Raw genomic sequence first — 15,486 nt, 5'->3', positions numbered from 1 at the left:
AAGAAAAGGAGCCTAACATTATTCTCCTTAATGTTCACTTACAATTTTAATGTTATCAAAACTTCAGAGTCCTGCAGGAAACTGGAAACTGAATCACGTCCCTCTTTACCAAAATGTACCAGTGCTAAACATTTTATAGAGGACTTTTTGACAAAAATTCATCATAAATAATAGTATCAACTGGAATAATCCATTTCAAAATCAATTCTGGAAGTTCCTGTGCATATAACTATAGCTAAATATTGCCATTTTAATTGCTGGGGTATTTAAAGTCCTGATTTATAAGTAATCAGTAGGGAAAAAGGTAAAGTAAGTCTTATTCAGAAACCATCATCTGTCCTGAGCCTGAAATCCTGAAACATCTCATGTGGAATATAATACTATGTGAGATAGTAAGCTTCGCCTCTCATCCAGCTTTCAAACTAGATACTGCAAAAAGATGTGCGCAAATACTTTTAGGTCAGAAATTCATTTATTGGTTATTATTCAAAGTCTCTCAATCCAATTTCTCAAATCTAACTGCACTAAGAACTCACAACTGTCAGAGAAACAGGACAAGACTCTTTTCTTGCCCTGCAGACAATGCTGTCTTCTAGAAACAGATGATGTAGGATGTTCACTACCATATTTTTGTTTCTGCATTATACCCTGACTTCAGTAATGTGTCATTTAAAAAATAGTAAAAATCATAAAATTATTTTATTTTAAGGCAGAAATGGGATGAATTAGCACTGTTTTAGAGATGAGACAAGGGATGCAAACAAAGCTAACATCTTTAAAGAAACCCTTCAGTACTTAACTCAAAACACTGGCCCCATCCACTTGAAACTGGTGCTCTAACTGCCCTACAGCAATACTCTGATCAGTGGTAGGATAATGCTCTTTCCTCTCATGGGCCAATTTACTGAGCAACCATTCACTCTGTGGCAGATCCTACACTAGGCAGTTTATTCTTTCTCAATGTCACTCAGATTAACAAATTGAACATCTCCACTGCCACAGACATTGCCAAAGAAAAAGATAAACAAACACTCTTTGGATTGGTTAATGAAAAGAAATTGGAACATTCCCTTATTATCTATTACATAATTTGAGAAAGGAATTTGGAATGGTAAAATAGTTGCACTAAAGTGGTAAAAAAAATAGACATGCTAATTCAGAATCATTTGATGTTCACTGCCGCACATGCTCAGGTCGGGTGGGCTTCAAGGCAACTTAAATATTATTTGCCCTATCATTTTACAGATGATAAAACTGAGACTTAATTCTTCTATCTTACATTGATACATTTCCTAACGCAGGAATAAATATTTAAGCAAAGCTAAACCTTTCTCCTATCTTTCGATAACAGTATCATTAAATTTAAGTGTATATTCAATATATGCTGTCATCCAGGTAAAATCCCCTTATTATAAAAGTCAAAAGGAATCCGCATTGTGTGCATCCAGTGGAATTTTCTTACAGATCTGCATAAGATAATTTCAAAAAGATTCTAATATAGAAGAGCAAGATGTGAAAGACCTGATGTTCTTTGTGTCTTTAATGTATGAAGGATGGAAAGCAGTAGTCAATTTATTCATACATTAAAAAAGAAATTACAGAAAATTTTAAACATAAAAAAGCAGAGAGAAAGTGTGATGAATCCATATGTACCTATCACCCATCTTCAACAATTATCAAGTCACAGCCAATGCTGTTTTATCTATATTTTCACTTGCTCCCTCCACCCCTGGATTATTTTAAAGCACATCCTACACATTACATAAATTCATTTGTAACTGTTTCAGTATGTATATCTAAAAATAGAAAATCTTTTAAGACATAACTACAATACAATTATCCTAACTAAAAATGAGTCCACTCAATCTAAAACATTAAAGCCATATTTTTTTTGAGTGCATCGTCTAGAATGTGTGAACCACTATTTGGCTACAAAGGCTTCTCTTAGAACCTTCATGGTCAATTTGCATGCTGTTTTGGTAAAGGGTGACTTACAGTGTATGTTATCTATTTCCTAATACTAAAGGGTAACTGAAAAGATTAAGTTTACAAAGGGAAGGCGGTAAAAGGTAATAGCAGCATCTTGATTCTACAAGGAAGAGACTGGGAAGAGTTCATCTAAAACCCAATTTAGGTTTTACTCCATCTCTCCTATCTGAAAGTATAATGCTAATACAAATTACGGATGTGTGTTAGAATCACTGTTTTATGAGGGTGTATCACAAATTATATTTTCTGTTCAGCTTTATCTTTGTTGAGAGTTTATATTACTCACTAGATCCAAAAAAAAAAAAAACAAAAACAAAAAAAAACAACAGCTGCAATGTACATCCTTTTTGATTTGCAAACAGATCACGCTGAACATGTCTCCCTAATGGTATTTACACTAATAGGACTTCACCCATCACTCTTTCTCTGTAAACTGACTACTGTCATATGCAAATTAAACTTAACCATAAATTCTCAAATGCCACTTTTGTACTCTGCCCTAGTTTCTGTCAGATGGTTGACTGAATACACATGAAGAATGTCTTCAATAGGCATGTAAGTAATTAGCATTGTGCCCCAATAATTAAAATAATGTTTCTGTCAACATATACTTAATGCAAGATCAAGGAATATATTTTAATGAAGAAGAAATATCAAGAAATAACTCCTTTTCTAGTTTCCAACATATTAACATTCTGAGAATGTTAAGAGGAAGCACTTGGGAGTCCACCATTCTAATTGACTAAGTAGATTTCACTTCCTCAAATGAGAAATACTCTCAAAATAAAGGGTACAGAAGTTATCAGTGAGTACCACACTCATCTGAAACTTAACTATGTAATACGCTCATCATAAAATAATTCACACTCATATGCCAACCATTAATATTATAAGTTAATGATATTGAAAAGAACTTTAGGTAACCTGAGAACAAATCAACATCGATAGAAAAATAGAAAAAAAAGTTTAATATCCAAAAAATGCATCATTCCTCAGTAACACCCGATGTAAAAATCCTAATATCACCAGTATCATTATACCATTGTCGTATATACAATTTACCTTACATTTCTTTCTGTTTAAATATTGTTCAGATATTATCTCTTCTTTTAATTTTTTTAAAGATAAACATTATACGTAGCATAATTTATTTGTACTTTAACATCAATCATTTCATGCCTTCCCATATATACAATATACATGGAGGTCTGAGAGAAAGCATAGAACTTATGAGTCTCATCTAAGAGTGCATTTTATATTTTTACTGTGCATGTGTGTTTTCCATGTCTAACTTCTTTTTATCCTGTAACTTCTAATTTATATTACCTTGCTATAGTTCATGCAGATTTGAAGTTAACATAAAAAAAAGAAACAAATGTAAATAAACAAATAACTGAATACATACATATATATACATACTGAGAGTAAACTGGGTCCTTTTCAGACATTAATATTCCCCACAGAAACTCAATAACTTCTTGTTAAAAGAATAAATGAAAGAATGAATGAGGATAGTAGTAATCTTAGACTAATTACCCCCTGTGGAAGACATCTTTGGTTGTGGTGCTGTTTTATGATAGACAAGGGAGAAGACATTGGTGAATCTAGACTTAGAACTTCTAGTTTTACTTTGGAAGGCCCATGAAAACAGTGAATCAGAAAAGGAGTACAGACATTCTGAATCAAGACACTTGGTTTGGGATCCCACATTCACCAATTAATTACAGCTATGTGACACTGGATAAGCAATTTCATCTTATTTGTAGGGTACAATTAAAGAATGTACATTTAAAGGGACACCTTAAAGACAAAGGGAGATAAATTAATACAAAGATTTCCAAAGTGCTAAGCAAATTCCAATTGGTATAATTACTATAAAAATAGACTCAAGAACAAAGAAATAAGGTAATTGAGGAAACATAGCATATGAAAAAAAATAACATATCCATAAGTTTTCCATGAAATTATTACAATAAAAAACTGCAGAATTATTATTGTATCTAAGTTAAAAATAACCAGAAATATGAGTTGTCTTCCCACTACAATTATTTACTACATTAGGAACAATTACAACTAAAATTCCAGGCACTGTTGTAAGCAACATCCCTATATTAACTCATTTAAACCTATGAGGTAGGTACAATTATCGTCCACATTTTTCCAATGAGAAAAATTAAGAGTTTAAATAATTTGATGGAGGTCACACAGCTAAGTGGTACTGAGTAAGAAATTACATCCAGGAGGTCTGTTTTAAGAACCTAATCTTTTCACCACTACACTATTACTATACTACACTAGTATATCAGAATGTAGTAATTCCGCAATCTCAGATTCATAACTTAGGTTAAATCAAAATAAAGTTTAAAAATAGAGGCCTACTACAGATCATTCAAAAACGGGGAAAAAAATTAAGTGTTTTGTTCAAGTTGCAAGATTCAAATTAAAGAAGCTACATAATCAATGAATATTCTGTTTGCTCTAATTGAAAAGTTTCATCTTTTAACAGGAAGATGCAAAACTTATCCTAGTAATTATAATCCTTGTTCAGATATTTTTTACATACTAAGAGCTTTTCTTTTTAAATATTTGTTGCTAGAATCCAAGTTAAAACTTTAATGCAGTTTATGAGAGCTTGCATTCTGAAGATGTCTGATTTAATGGAGCCAACTTTTAAAGCACCTATTACAGGCCCTTGTCAGAGCCAACTGCAAATGTTTCCCAAGTGCTGATATCTGCCGTTGTGCAGGCACTATCACTATACAGTGAGCGTCTATAGAATGCTGTCACTAGACTCAGAGTCCAGCACTGGGTCTACCAGATTTTATTTTTTCCTATCTGTTTCCTCCTTTTCATTCCTGTCATCTGTAGGATCATGAACTGCAGTTCATCACTATAATATTTTTGGACAACTCTAGTAGCCCCTACATGACTCCCAAAGTGAAAGAGGAGCTCCAACATTTAGCACATTTATACAAAAAGACAAAATGTGTAATCAAAGACAAATTTATAACATTCTTAAAGGCAAATATTATTTTCTTATTTGTAGTACTAAGGTTCCAAATTTTTTCTTGAGGCCAGAAATTTGAAGGTTGGTTGCTTTTGAAGACAGATACAGTAGAAGATTATTTCTCAGTGCCATACCTGTGATTGTGCTGGCTTCTCCCCTCTCTTAGAGAACTACACATTTTTTTACTTTTAATCGAATTAAAGTCCTTGGCAGTAATTCAAAATAAGGCTGCCAATCCAACTGATTTATATGTATCCATTTTTATTTTGAAAGCAATATTTGAGGAACATGGTTTAGAATTTGTGCTATTCATGAGCTCAGAAGCCATTTTCTAGATTCCAGGAAAAACAAAACAAGACACATAGAATGAAAACAATTCCTTCCTTTACACCTTATGTGATAACCCTGCAAAGCAATATGCTACTACAAAAAGGAAGAAATGGAGGAATTCAGTGTGAAGAAAAAAAATATTTTGTTAATATCCATGGAATAGTGTGGACATGAAAGAAAACACTCCAAATTTTATTGCCAAGGGTACAACAGAAATGCCACACCCAGAGTGATACTGTTTCAAAAAATGCCTCTAGAGAGATGATGAGCCAACTTATTTAGTATTCTGTGCAAACTCTGGCTTGCTTATTCAATTTATTAAATAACAGAGATGTTTCAGAAGAAGAAAAAAGTATCTAACATCTCTTTGGAAGCATGACTAATGGGCCATTATGACAGCAATTAAAGAGTAACCATTTGCAGCCTATAACAACTGACACTGGTACAGTGCATTTCTTAGGGTTTCTGTTAATTACACAAAATTGAAGTCTCCAATGAATTTCAATTAAACCAAGGTAGGGCATCAAACGGAAGGAACAGTGGGTGAAGAATTGCTTGCTAAAAGTTCACACTGGCATAATGTTTTATGGTCAGGGTATAATACTTCATATTGGACTCAGACTGATTTATCAGAGCTTCTTGGCAGACATGAAGCCTTTAAAATCCTTTCCATATCAGCATACCCAACCAAAGTAACAAAAAAAAGTCTCGAATCCATAATTAAATTTGAAGGATAACAGGATGTTCAAGTAATTATGAATACTTTATAAAACTTTGATTTAGTTTTAACTTCTTGAGGGTAGGTCTTCTTAGATCAGAGATTAGTACAGAACCTGGGATACATAAGCGGCTTAAAGACTATTGAATGAATTAAGGAATGAAGGAATGAGTGAATGAATAAATGGATTTGAGATCTTGGAGAATGATGAATGAAACAATCTATGTCTGTTTCTGTCAAACCACTTAGGGGATGCAAAATAAATTATTCCTGTGCATAATTAAGTTTGATAACTTCTTCCTATAGAAAAAACAAGCTTATAAAACAAAACCATGGGCTTTAAAATCAGAAAATACGGACTCTAGCCCTGTACCAATTTGAATAAAGAGAAATTTGAAAGAAACATATACTACAACCTGCAGTCATATCCAAAGACTTAATAGCGTACATTTCCCATTACATCTGTGAGTTGTAAAATTATGGAAATGTTCAGTAATTTTGTTCTTTTTGTTCTCATATTCACCATCAATTAGGTCAAGTCCAGTGAGCTGTTCATTGAGGCTACGATACAAGGTTTTTAGCATACCTAATGTCTGTCAACTGTGGTTAAACTGGATTAACTTTATGACTTTTATTTTTATTAAATAACAGGGGGATTTTGCAATAATGTGTTTCAATGATTGTCAAACACTGCTGTTCATACAACAATATGAAAGCTGCCAAAGCAGATCAGTTGGCTGGCAGGAAGCACCACCATGTGAAATCCATATGTAAATGTAGAGATATTCAGGTTCTACAAAAAAAAATGGAAAGGTTCAAAAGTTGAAGCTTCCTTTAACCACTAAAATCCCACAGAGATACAGAGACTATAGAATATCACTTTGTAATTCTCAAACCTTGGCCTAAGACCAAATTTCTTCAGGGCAGACAAAACTTGCACCAGGGATCACCATGCATGTTTCCTGGTGTGAAAAAGCAACAAACAGAAACTCAGTCTTACTGCCTCTAGGTTAGTGCTGGCATTATTGAAAGCAATAAAAGTAAAATAACATGGCTCAAAAATAAGTAGAAAAAAATCAAACTGAAAAGTTGAAGGGAATCACCCAGCAGCTTCTGAATGGAACAAATGGATCTGAGGTTTAAAATTCTTACGATTTATTCTCAGATCTCGAGCATGATAAAAGTCCTTTGAAAAGATCACAGATACTTCTCAGAAGAGAAATGGACACAACTAAGACATTACAAAGGCTTTTCACAATTGATCTATAATACTGAAGTCTTTTTATTTATTATAATCTTAATCTTCCTCATCTCATTGCTTTACATTATCTATAGCATATAGTCATAAATATTTACTAAGTAACTACCAATGTACAGATAGACAGCACACTTGGGGAGAAGAATTCTAAAACAGATAAAGCAATCCAGATTCAAGAGGAGAAAGGCAAATATGCAAACATTTGTAATACAAATACAGTGAGGTAAGAGCTTACAGGAATATATATCAAACTGTAAAATGTATCAAAAATATTTATTAATCATGAGGGATTTATAATAAATTAATGTTTATTAATTGTGTGGGAAGAATTTTAAAATAATGCTTAAATAATGCCTTTGCATATTTTCCATTAACCTATAAGCAAAATTCTATGATCAGAGTAACATTACTGACTAGTAACAAGAGTGATTTATTTTGATTATTATTTCAACTTTCTGAGTACTTTTGAAATTGTTACTTTTTTGTTACCCCTTTACTTAGTAAACTACTACTTTATTACTACTTTCTTATACAGGTTCTCCTAAAATTTTAGTCAAAGACGGTTTTCAGTGCTTGGCGATTAACACACTTCCTCAATTTCTAAAAGTAAAACTGAGAAGTACTTCTGACTAAAACGGAGAAATGGCAAATATTAACAATTTATAAATATGATTGGACATATCTTCATTTATATGTCCATCAGACCATTATGGCCATTAGAACAACATGAAAAAATCATGAACTGAATCAAGGAACTGACATTTAACTACTAGCAAGAGGAACTGCTAGTATCATTTGGAGAATGCTCAGTAATAGAGAGAAAAGTTGTGGTGATGTAAAAGGCAAAGGATTAATAGCCGTGACAACCGGGAAGTATTCCGTGTCTACTGCACATAAAATACTAACTGCAAATAGTTCACAAACTTACTAAATAAAATATATAGCACTGACCCTAAAATGTTAAAAGATATTATTTCTTTCAAGGAGTATACAGATCGTAAAATAAAATCTTTGTTTGTTTTATATTCTGTCATACTCTTTTACTCACCCTAGGCTACAGGTAAACAGCTATTTTGTATAACATTTTATACAATAATCTTTACTAATCAAAGGCTTCTGCCAAACTAATAGAAGCTTCTGACTTTAAACCCACTTAACTTCCAAATATAAGGTAAGTATCAAGTTAAAGACGTCAAGTTCTGCAATATGCATGTCTGTGTGCACTCCAAGACCAGGGACTCTAAGAGGAGATGCTGAAATACACAGGCCATGCAGAGAGCACTGGGAGTTTGTACCAGCCTAAAATTCTGGTTTTCTTGAGGAAGAAACACAAAGCTATTAGTTTCTTTGTACCTGTGAGAACCATACTGCCACTCTCAAGGCATAAGTCCATCCAAGAGGTGACAAACACAATTGGCCTCTTTGTCAGTTTAATACTTCCCCTGAAATATTGAATGGTTATGGAGTAAAGCAGAGCATCCTAAAGTAGTCTTATCCCAGTCAGCCCTGCACGGTCAGTAACACATAACACTTTCTATTGACACACTGGAAAAACACTTGCTACCAGACAGTTTTGCCTTCTACCAGCATAACTGAATTTCTTGAAAGTCATCTACCAAAAGGCATTGCTAAGTCTGCAAAACGATTACTGTTAATAGCAATCAACTGCCTAGCAGTTGAGAGTGAGTTTGCTGATGCCACGCTGAGTATCCCCCTTCCTCTAGCTCCTCCCTGTACAGCACAAAATTCACCAACATCATGAAGGGATAAACAGAAGTTACAGCAAGGACATCAAAGAAAACCTAAAGTAAAATATAAACCAAATGAAAGACAGCGGGGTAAAGGTGAACAAGTTTTACTGAGGTAACGAAGATGTTGGGAGATCAGAAACGGCTTTGAAAACGTAAATCAGTTGTAAATCATTTCTTAACTATTCCTCTTTTTCTTCACTTTTTAAATGTCCCTAAAAGAAGAAGGAGGCCCTTTTTATAAGATTGTGAAAATCATTACACTTTATTACCAAGTAATGAGCTCAACAGACATGAGCGCTCCTCGGAGGCCGCACTCCCCCTCCCTGACCCTCTAAGGCCATCCAAGCAAGCACAGGTTCTGGGTTGGAGAGAAGATCAGGGACTCAGGAACAGGGTAGGATTGTTGATTATACACCCAACTGCAAATTTTTTTAAAAGGCTAGAAAATTTATTGGCTTTCTAAACACCATCAACAATATTCACTTCAATATTGACTGTTAAACAGCAGTTTAAAAAAATTGGCTTGATCAAAATATTCTAGGAATTCTCCAAATACCTCAAAACTGGAAATCTGTCCAAAGATCCACTTTAAAATCTCAACCTTTATTACATGTAAAGAAATAGAAGGATGCCCTTGGGGAAATCAGTTATTCTCTAGGTCTTATTTAAAAACATTGAATCAATTTATATTTATTGAACATCTGTCTACAGAGGGGAAGGCAGTTTATCTTAAATTCTGCTTCTGTAAATTGAAAAATGTAATGCCTGTTTCTGTGGGAACTACAAGTATTCGGGAGGCTTTTCCTGTCTGATTCTCCTATTTTAGCTTACAGAGCAATCGTAGACATAAGTGAGACAGGAGCCACACCTCCTCAGGAAAAGAGGGGTGGTTGAAACATCAACATAAGATTTATCTACTAGGATTTACTTTGCTTCAAAATAAATAGAATCTGATCTAAAATAAATTGTGTAAATATGGTTCGTTGGTAATATGTATAAGTGACTTTCTGAAATCAATAGTGTTATAGAACTACTTATGACTAATATAAACATTTTACATGCAGAAGAATGAAAATATAAAATAGCAAAAAAATCAAACTATATAAATAAAAGAAACTCAAACACATGAGTGTTTTTTGTTTGTTTTTTTTTGTTTTGTTTTTAACAACCATTCAAACAATGCACTGATCAGTATTACTTCCTGAATCATTAAGATGAAGAAAACTGAAAAGAGAAATACTGATAGGGAATGTAAGGAATCCATGTTGCTAATTAAACCTTGAGCATACCTGCCATGCTGTAAGGCAAGAGGTGCACATCAAATGACCACAGGGCTCAATCTTGACATCTTTGTCGTTCTCAGCACAAATTTTACAGAGCTGAAAAGTGGAGCCCATTTCACAATATAATTCATATTGTTCCTGGAATTTGGAAAAAAAGAGGCAATGTTAATATATTTTTATCATGAACTGTTAATACTGAATTTTCTCCAATATAATAACTTACAACAAATTCCTCAAACTTGATCCCATCAGGATTTTGTTACCATTTAAGACGTTTTAAATTGACAACCACAATTTGGTCTACATAATCATTTTTTAAAAGATTTGACCTTTAATCAGTGATTGTATAAGCTTTTTTAATACTTGGAATTACTGTTTTGTGCTTTTCTTTTAGAAAGGGACTTGCTTCAGTAGTCACAGTGATTCAAAAGACAAAAACGTATGGTTTTAAGAGGCATTAAATAACTTACTTTTCTTTATAAATTCCACATACTCATCTAATTTTACTGTCAAATTGCAATGTGTGTGTGTGTGTGTGTGTGTGTGTGTGTGTGTGTGTATAAAATTCTGGCTGTAAATGTGTGTGTGTATAAAATTTCTAAAGATATTTATTAAATATCTATTAGATATCTATCTAATAGATATTTAATAAATATCTTTAGAAATTTCAGAATGGAAAAAAAGCAGCACATTTGCCAACCCCTTCCTGAAAGCTAGGTACTATGGCCCATTATATGCATCATATCATATAATCTCCACAGCATAATAAAATATATTGAATTAAAAAAATATATTTGAGGCTCAGTAAGTTTACAAATTTTCCTCAAATTCTATAGTAAATCTCTAAATTGCATACTCTTTTCCCAATCTTAATCACTTCAGCGATCCAAAATTGTTTTATCAAAACTCTATTCTCTTGATTTACTAGTTTAGAATCTTACGGCATAGTAAAATTCTCAGTGTTCAAATACTGAAAAGATCTATCACAAAGAAGATACAAATATATGGTGAATGTAAAGAAAATTTTTAAAGTGTTATTTAATAGGGATACAAAGAAAACGAATTATAGAAATAAAATTTGTTTAGGTAAGGCAATGTCCTATTCTAGTAAGTGTCTATGTACATGGCACTGGTTAGGATAAACAATGACAATATTTAGTTCCTAACCATTTAAAAGATCTTACAATCATGGTTGAGAAAACAAACACACACGCACACTTATATATACGAGTAAATTATGTCTACCATGGTATATATATGTGTGACTATATAAATAATTTTTAAAGATATTAAGGAAAAAGACAGGAGGGAATGGATCAAGATGGAAAGGAAATAAATGTAAAGTAATGCAAAATAAATTATAAATCACTGAAGTCCCTAAAATAATAGGTAAGTATTTGTGTTGGTCATCTCATCCACAGAACTAATTTGCAATTATGTAAAAAATTACAATAAGCTAAAACCTTAGATGCAGAATTCAATACAACCGAAGGGGTAAGTTAGTCAAATATTTGAGTCATTTCAGGGGATGACACTACTCCTGAATAGGTATTTTTAAACAACAGCTTTATAAAGAAGCATTTTCTCTCATGAGTGTCCTTTTACATATATTATAAAATACAGAATCACTATATAATTAAAAAAATGGAAATCATATATTGAATTTAAAAAACTGCCCATGAACTGTACACATGTTAACAAGTGTGTTTCACATAACAACACCAAGACCACTGGGGCTCAAATCTGAAGAATTAAAAATAAAATTAATTTTTATTGTCTTCCCCAAAACCTGTAATTTCTGTTTTTTATTAGATTTTTAATTATACAAAACATAAAAATATATGTTCATAACTTAAAACTACATTATATGTAAAATGATCTTTTCATCCTCTCCATGATTCCCTGAACCTTCCTCAGTTAAACACTGTTATCATTTTCATATTTTTTAATTTTTATTTTTGTAAAACTATACTCATATGTTCATATGTGGTAATTTCATGTTTATTTACAGAAATTGAACTTACATAATTTAACTTTACATAATGAAATGTTACATAATTGAGCTTCACATATATGGAACAATTTTACATAACAAATTCCCATGTGAATATGTAAAGCTACCATCTGCCTATTAATGACTTTACAGTATAATACAGTATGAGTGTAACAGGTTTTTTTAATCTATGATTGAATATTTGGTATTTTTGTAATTTTTCATTTTTATGAAAAATGCTAAAGTGAACACCTGGTGTACAGATCTTTGTATGTGCGAATGATTTTATACAGACACATACACACACACACACACACACACACACACACACATACACACACACATTTTCTAGAGTCAAAAGATGTTTTTATTTAGATTTTGATAATTAAGGAACATCACCCTCAAGAAACGCTTTACTAAATTACATTCCCTTCATAATCTACGAGACTGTCAAAAATGGTTTTATAAGAACATAGTTATTATCTTCATTAGGCTTCAATTATTCATTCGACTCTAAAAGGAAATGCTCATAATTATTCTAATCTGCTGTGGAGTTTTCTAAACCTATGGCTCTCTCTCATTTATCTACTTACTACCTATGGATTTATCTATATTCCCACATAAGTGCCAGTATTATATTGGAAGCAAGAATATTAACAACAGAAATTTGAATCCAAAAAATAGAGAAAGTAATGTATTTTCCTTTCAAACACTTTTAGAATTCCTTAAGTATCTTTTGCATTAAATAGTTATACATAATTGTGGCTCTAGTATAAGTAGAGAATCTTATTTATTTCAAAGACATTATAGATACTAATTAATTATAAATAAGTTTGCACAAATTGTTCTTACCTGTGTAACTTTTATATGATCATGGGGTGTAGGTTCACATAATCCAGTTAAATCAGGATTATAACTCCTCCCATCAGGATAAAGGTAGCTGGATTATAAACACAAACTTAATTATTATAAATATACAAGTGTTGATTGTAATTAAGGTTATCTGATCAGATTCTCCTATATTCAAACACCCATTTTGATATCTCCTTTTTATGTAACTTATATCAAAAGTGTAGTCTATCACTGTTTCTATAACATTACAGCCACTAAGCAAGTTCACAATTTATTTTTCTGGTCCCTCATGTATTATTCCAAAATATGTTGAATATACATATTTTTGCAACTATTATGTCTCTTATCTGAGGCAGTTAATGTGAAATGCATCATTTTACTCCATGCTTAATATCACAAGGAAAGAAAAAAAGGAATTAAAGCCCACAATTTTCCCACAGAAGTTATTTAAACACTTCTATGGTGTTCCTGTTTCTCCAGTTTCCCATACTCTTTCTTTCCATCTCACCTTCCACTCATCCAACACATACTACAAACTTATGTATATACAAAATGTTTAAAGAAATTAGAAAATGTTAACAATTCCATGTTTAATTCACTTCATATCAAGCTACAAACAGAGAATGGTTTATAAACGTAAGGCTCCATTATTAGAGAGAATTGACATAAGACTAAACGTTATAATAATAATGATATCTTGCTGTGCTATAACAGTTTTTATTCACTCAGAAAGTCATTAAAATGAAGTTTACTGTATTGGTAAACCTATGTTAGATTTTTTTTAAATGGTAATACGTATTACCATCGAATTTCATCAATTCATTAAGTTATGGTTTTGTTCAGTATCTTTGCTCTAGGTGGCTTGAACGAAAAATTAAGAATATCCTACTACAGTGGTGAATATTTGAAAGGGAAAAACTATATTAAAACTATCCTGTGAAGTAACAAAAAAGATTTATCCTCAAATGAATCTATAAATATTTTAGTAAGTGCTAAAATTTACCCAGGAAAACCAGAAAAAAATGAACTTAAAAGAGACAATTATCATATAGTAGTAACAGATCAGTAAAATAATTTTTTATTAAGATTTAGGAAAAGGAGTTGACTACATCTGAATATGATACAAATTTAGAATGCCCTTATGGGATACAAGTCTACAAATATTAAACAAGTGGTAAGCAAAAGCTGATAAGTAACTTTCTTTTTATAACTTGAAATGGCCAATTTTTAAAATTATTATATAACATTTTATTCACCACACTTCAAAAACATGTAGAAATGAAAGATTACAAATATGACAATAAAGTAGAGGAAAATTTTAAAGGCTCTATTTAATATATAAGGGGCAATTCAATGATTATTGTCCTCCGCAACTCAGGGTGCTACTGATAAGCCCTTTCAACGCCAGTGAAGAATCTTAGGTGGTTATCAAAGTAAACTTTTCTTATCACCTATGTCGAACAATATTGGATTAACTATCAGGAAAGAACACCTGATCCTAATAATAGCTGGACTAGATGACATCCTTCCCGGGTTGTTACTGATCTTAAACAACAACAACAACAACAACAACAAAAAACCAACTAATTAATATCTATTTTAATCTAAATGAAAAGTTTCATCTATGTTAAAATCAGATTAAAATTTGAATCTGATCTATTTTAATGTAATCTATCCCTGAAGCACAAATTCAACTCACCAAACCCCTCAGAGAGAGAGACAGAGAGAGAGACAGAGAGAGAGAGAGAGAGAGAGAGAGAGAAAATATTAACAGTTAATTTGTGTAGGAGTTCAGAGGCTAGAATACTGATTACAAATCATAATTTGTTACTTTGGATTGACTTTTGGAAAAACAGATGGAAGGCACTATAACAACATAAATAAGCTATCTAATTACTCCATTTACAAATTTGCCCGCTCATAAACTCTATTTACAAATTAAAACATTAAAGCACGTTTTCTTAAAAACAAAAATCCTGCAATCATAGTGAATCAAAAGCTACACTTATGAATCTCTATTGCATCAGAGGGAAAGTATAAATAACTGAGAACAAATTTATAATAATTAAGAGAAGAAAGAAGTACACACTTGGTACCACAGTTTGAAATACAATTATTATTTTTTTTAATTAGTTTCAGGTGTACAAAACAAAGTAAAAGTTAGACATGTATACCCCTCACAAAATAACCCCTCCCCCAATTTACTACCCCTCTGACATCGTACATAGCTGTTACATTTCCACTGACTCTATTCCCTATGCTGTACTCCACATCCTGTGACCATATATATATATATATATACACA

General features: G+C 32.1%; 1 protein-coding gene across 9 annotated transcripts in view; it reads right to left on the bottom strand.

Annotated features, from left to right (window-relative positions):
* The window catches only part of CBLB (Cbl proto-oncogene B), a 211,509-nt gene that overhangs the window by 85,218 nt on the left and 110,805 nt on the right, over nt 1–15,486 (bottom strand). For all 9 annotated transcript variants that reach the window (XM_019742950.3, XM_019742954.3, XM_074332483.2 and 6 more), the window contains 2 exons: nt 13,182–13,269; nt 10,343–10,474 (listed from right to left, as the gene is read on the bottom strand). In XM_019742950.3, the coding sequence (XP_019598509.1) occupies nt 10,343–10,474; nt 13,182–13,269 (220 nt within the window). The remainder of the gene's footprint in view (nt 1–10,342; nt 10,475–13,181; nt 13,270–15,486) is intronic.

This window comes from Rhinolophus sinicus, chromosome 17 (genome assembly GCF_057876585.1).
Source record: "Rhinolophus sinicus isolate RSI-liver-muscle chromosome 17, RSI-T2T, whole genome shotgun sequence".
Taxonomy (NCBI): domain Eukaryota; kingdom Metazoa; phylum Chordata; class Mammalia; order Chiroptera; family Rhinolophidae; genus Rhinolophus; species Rhinolophus sinicus.
Note: the sequence above shows the minus strand (reverse complement) of the source record. Positions and strands in the feature narration are given on the sequence as shown.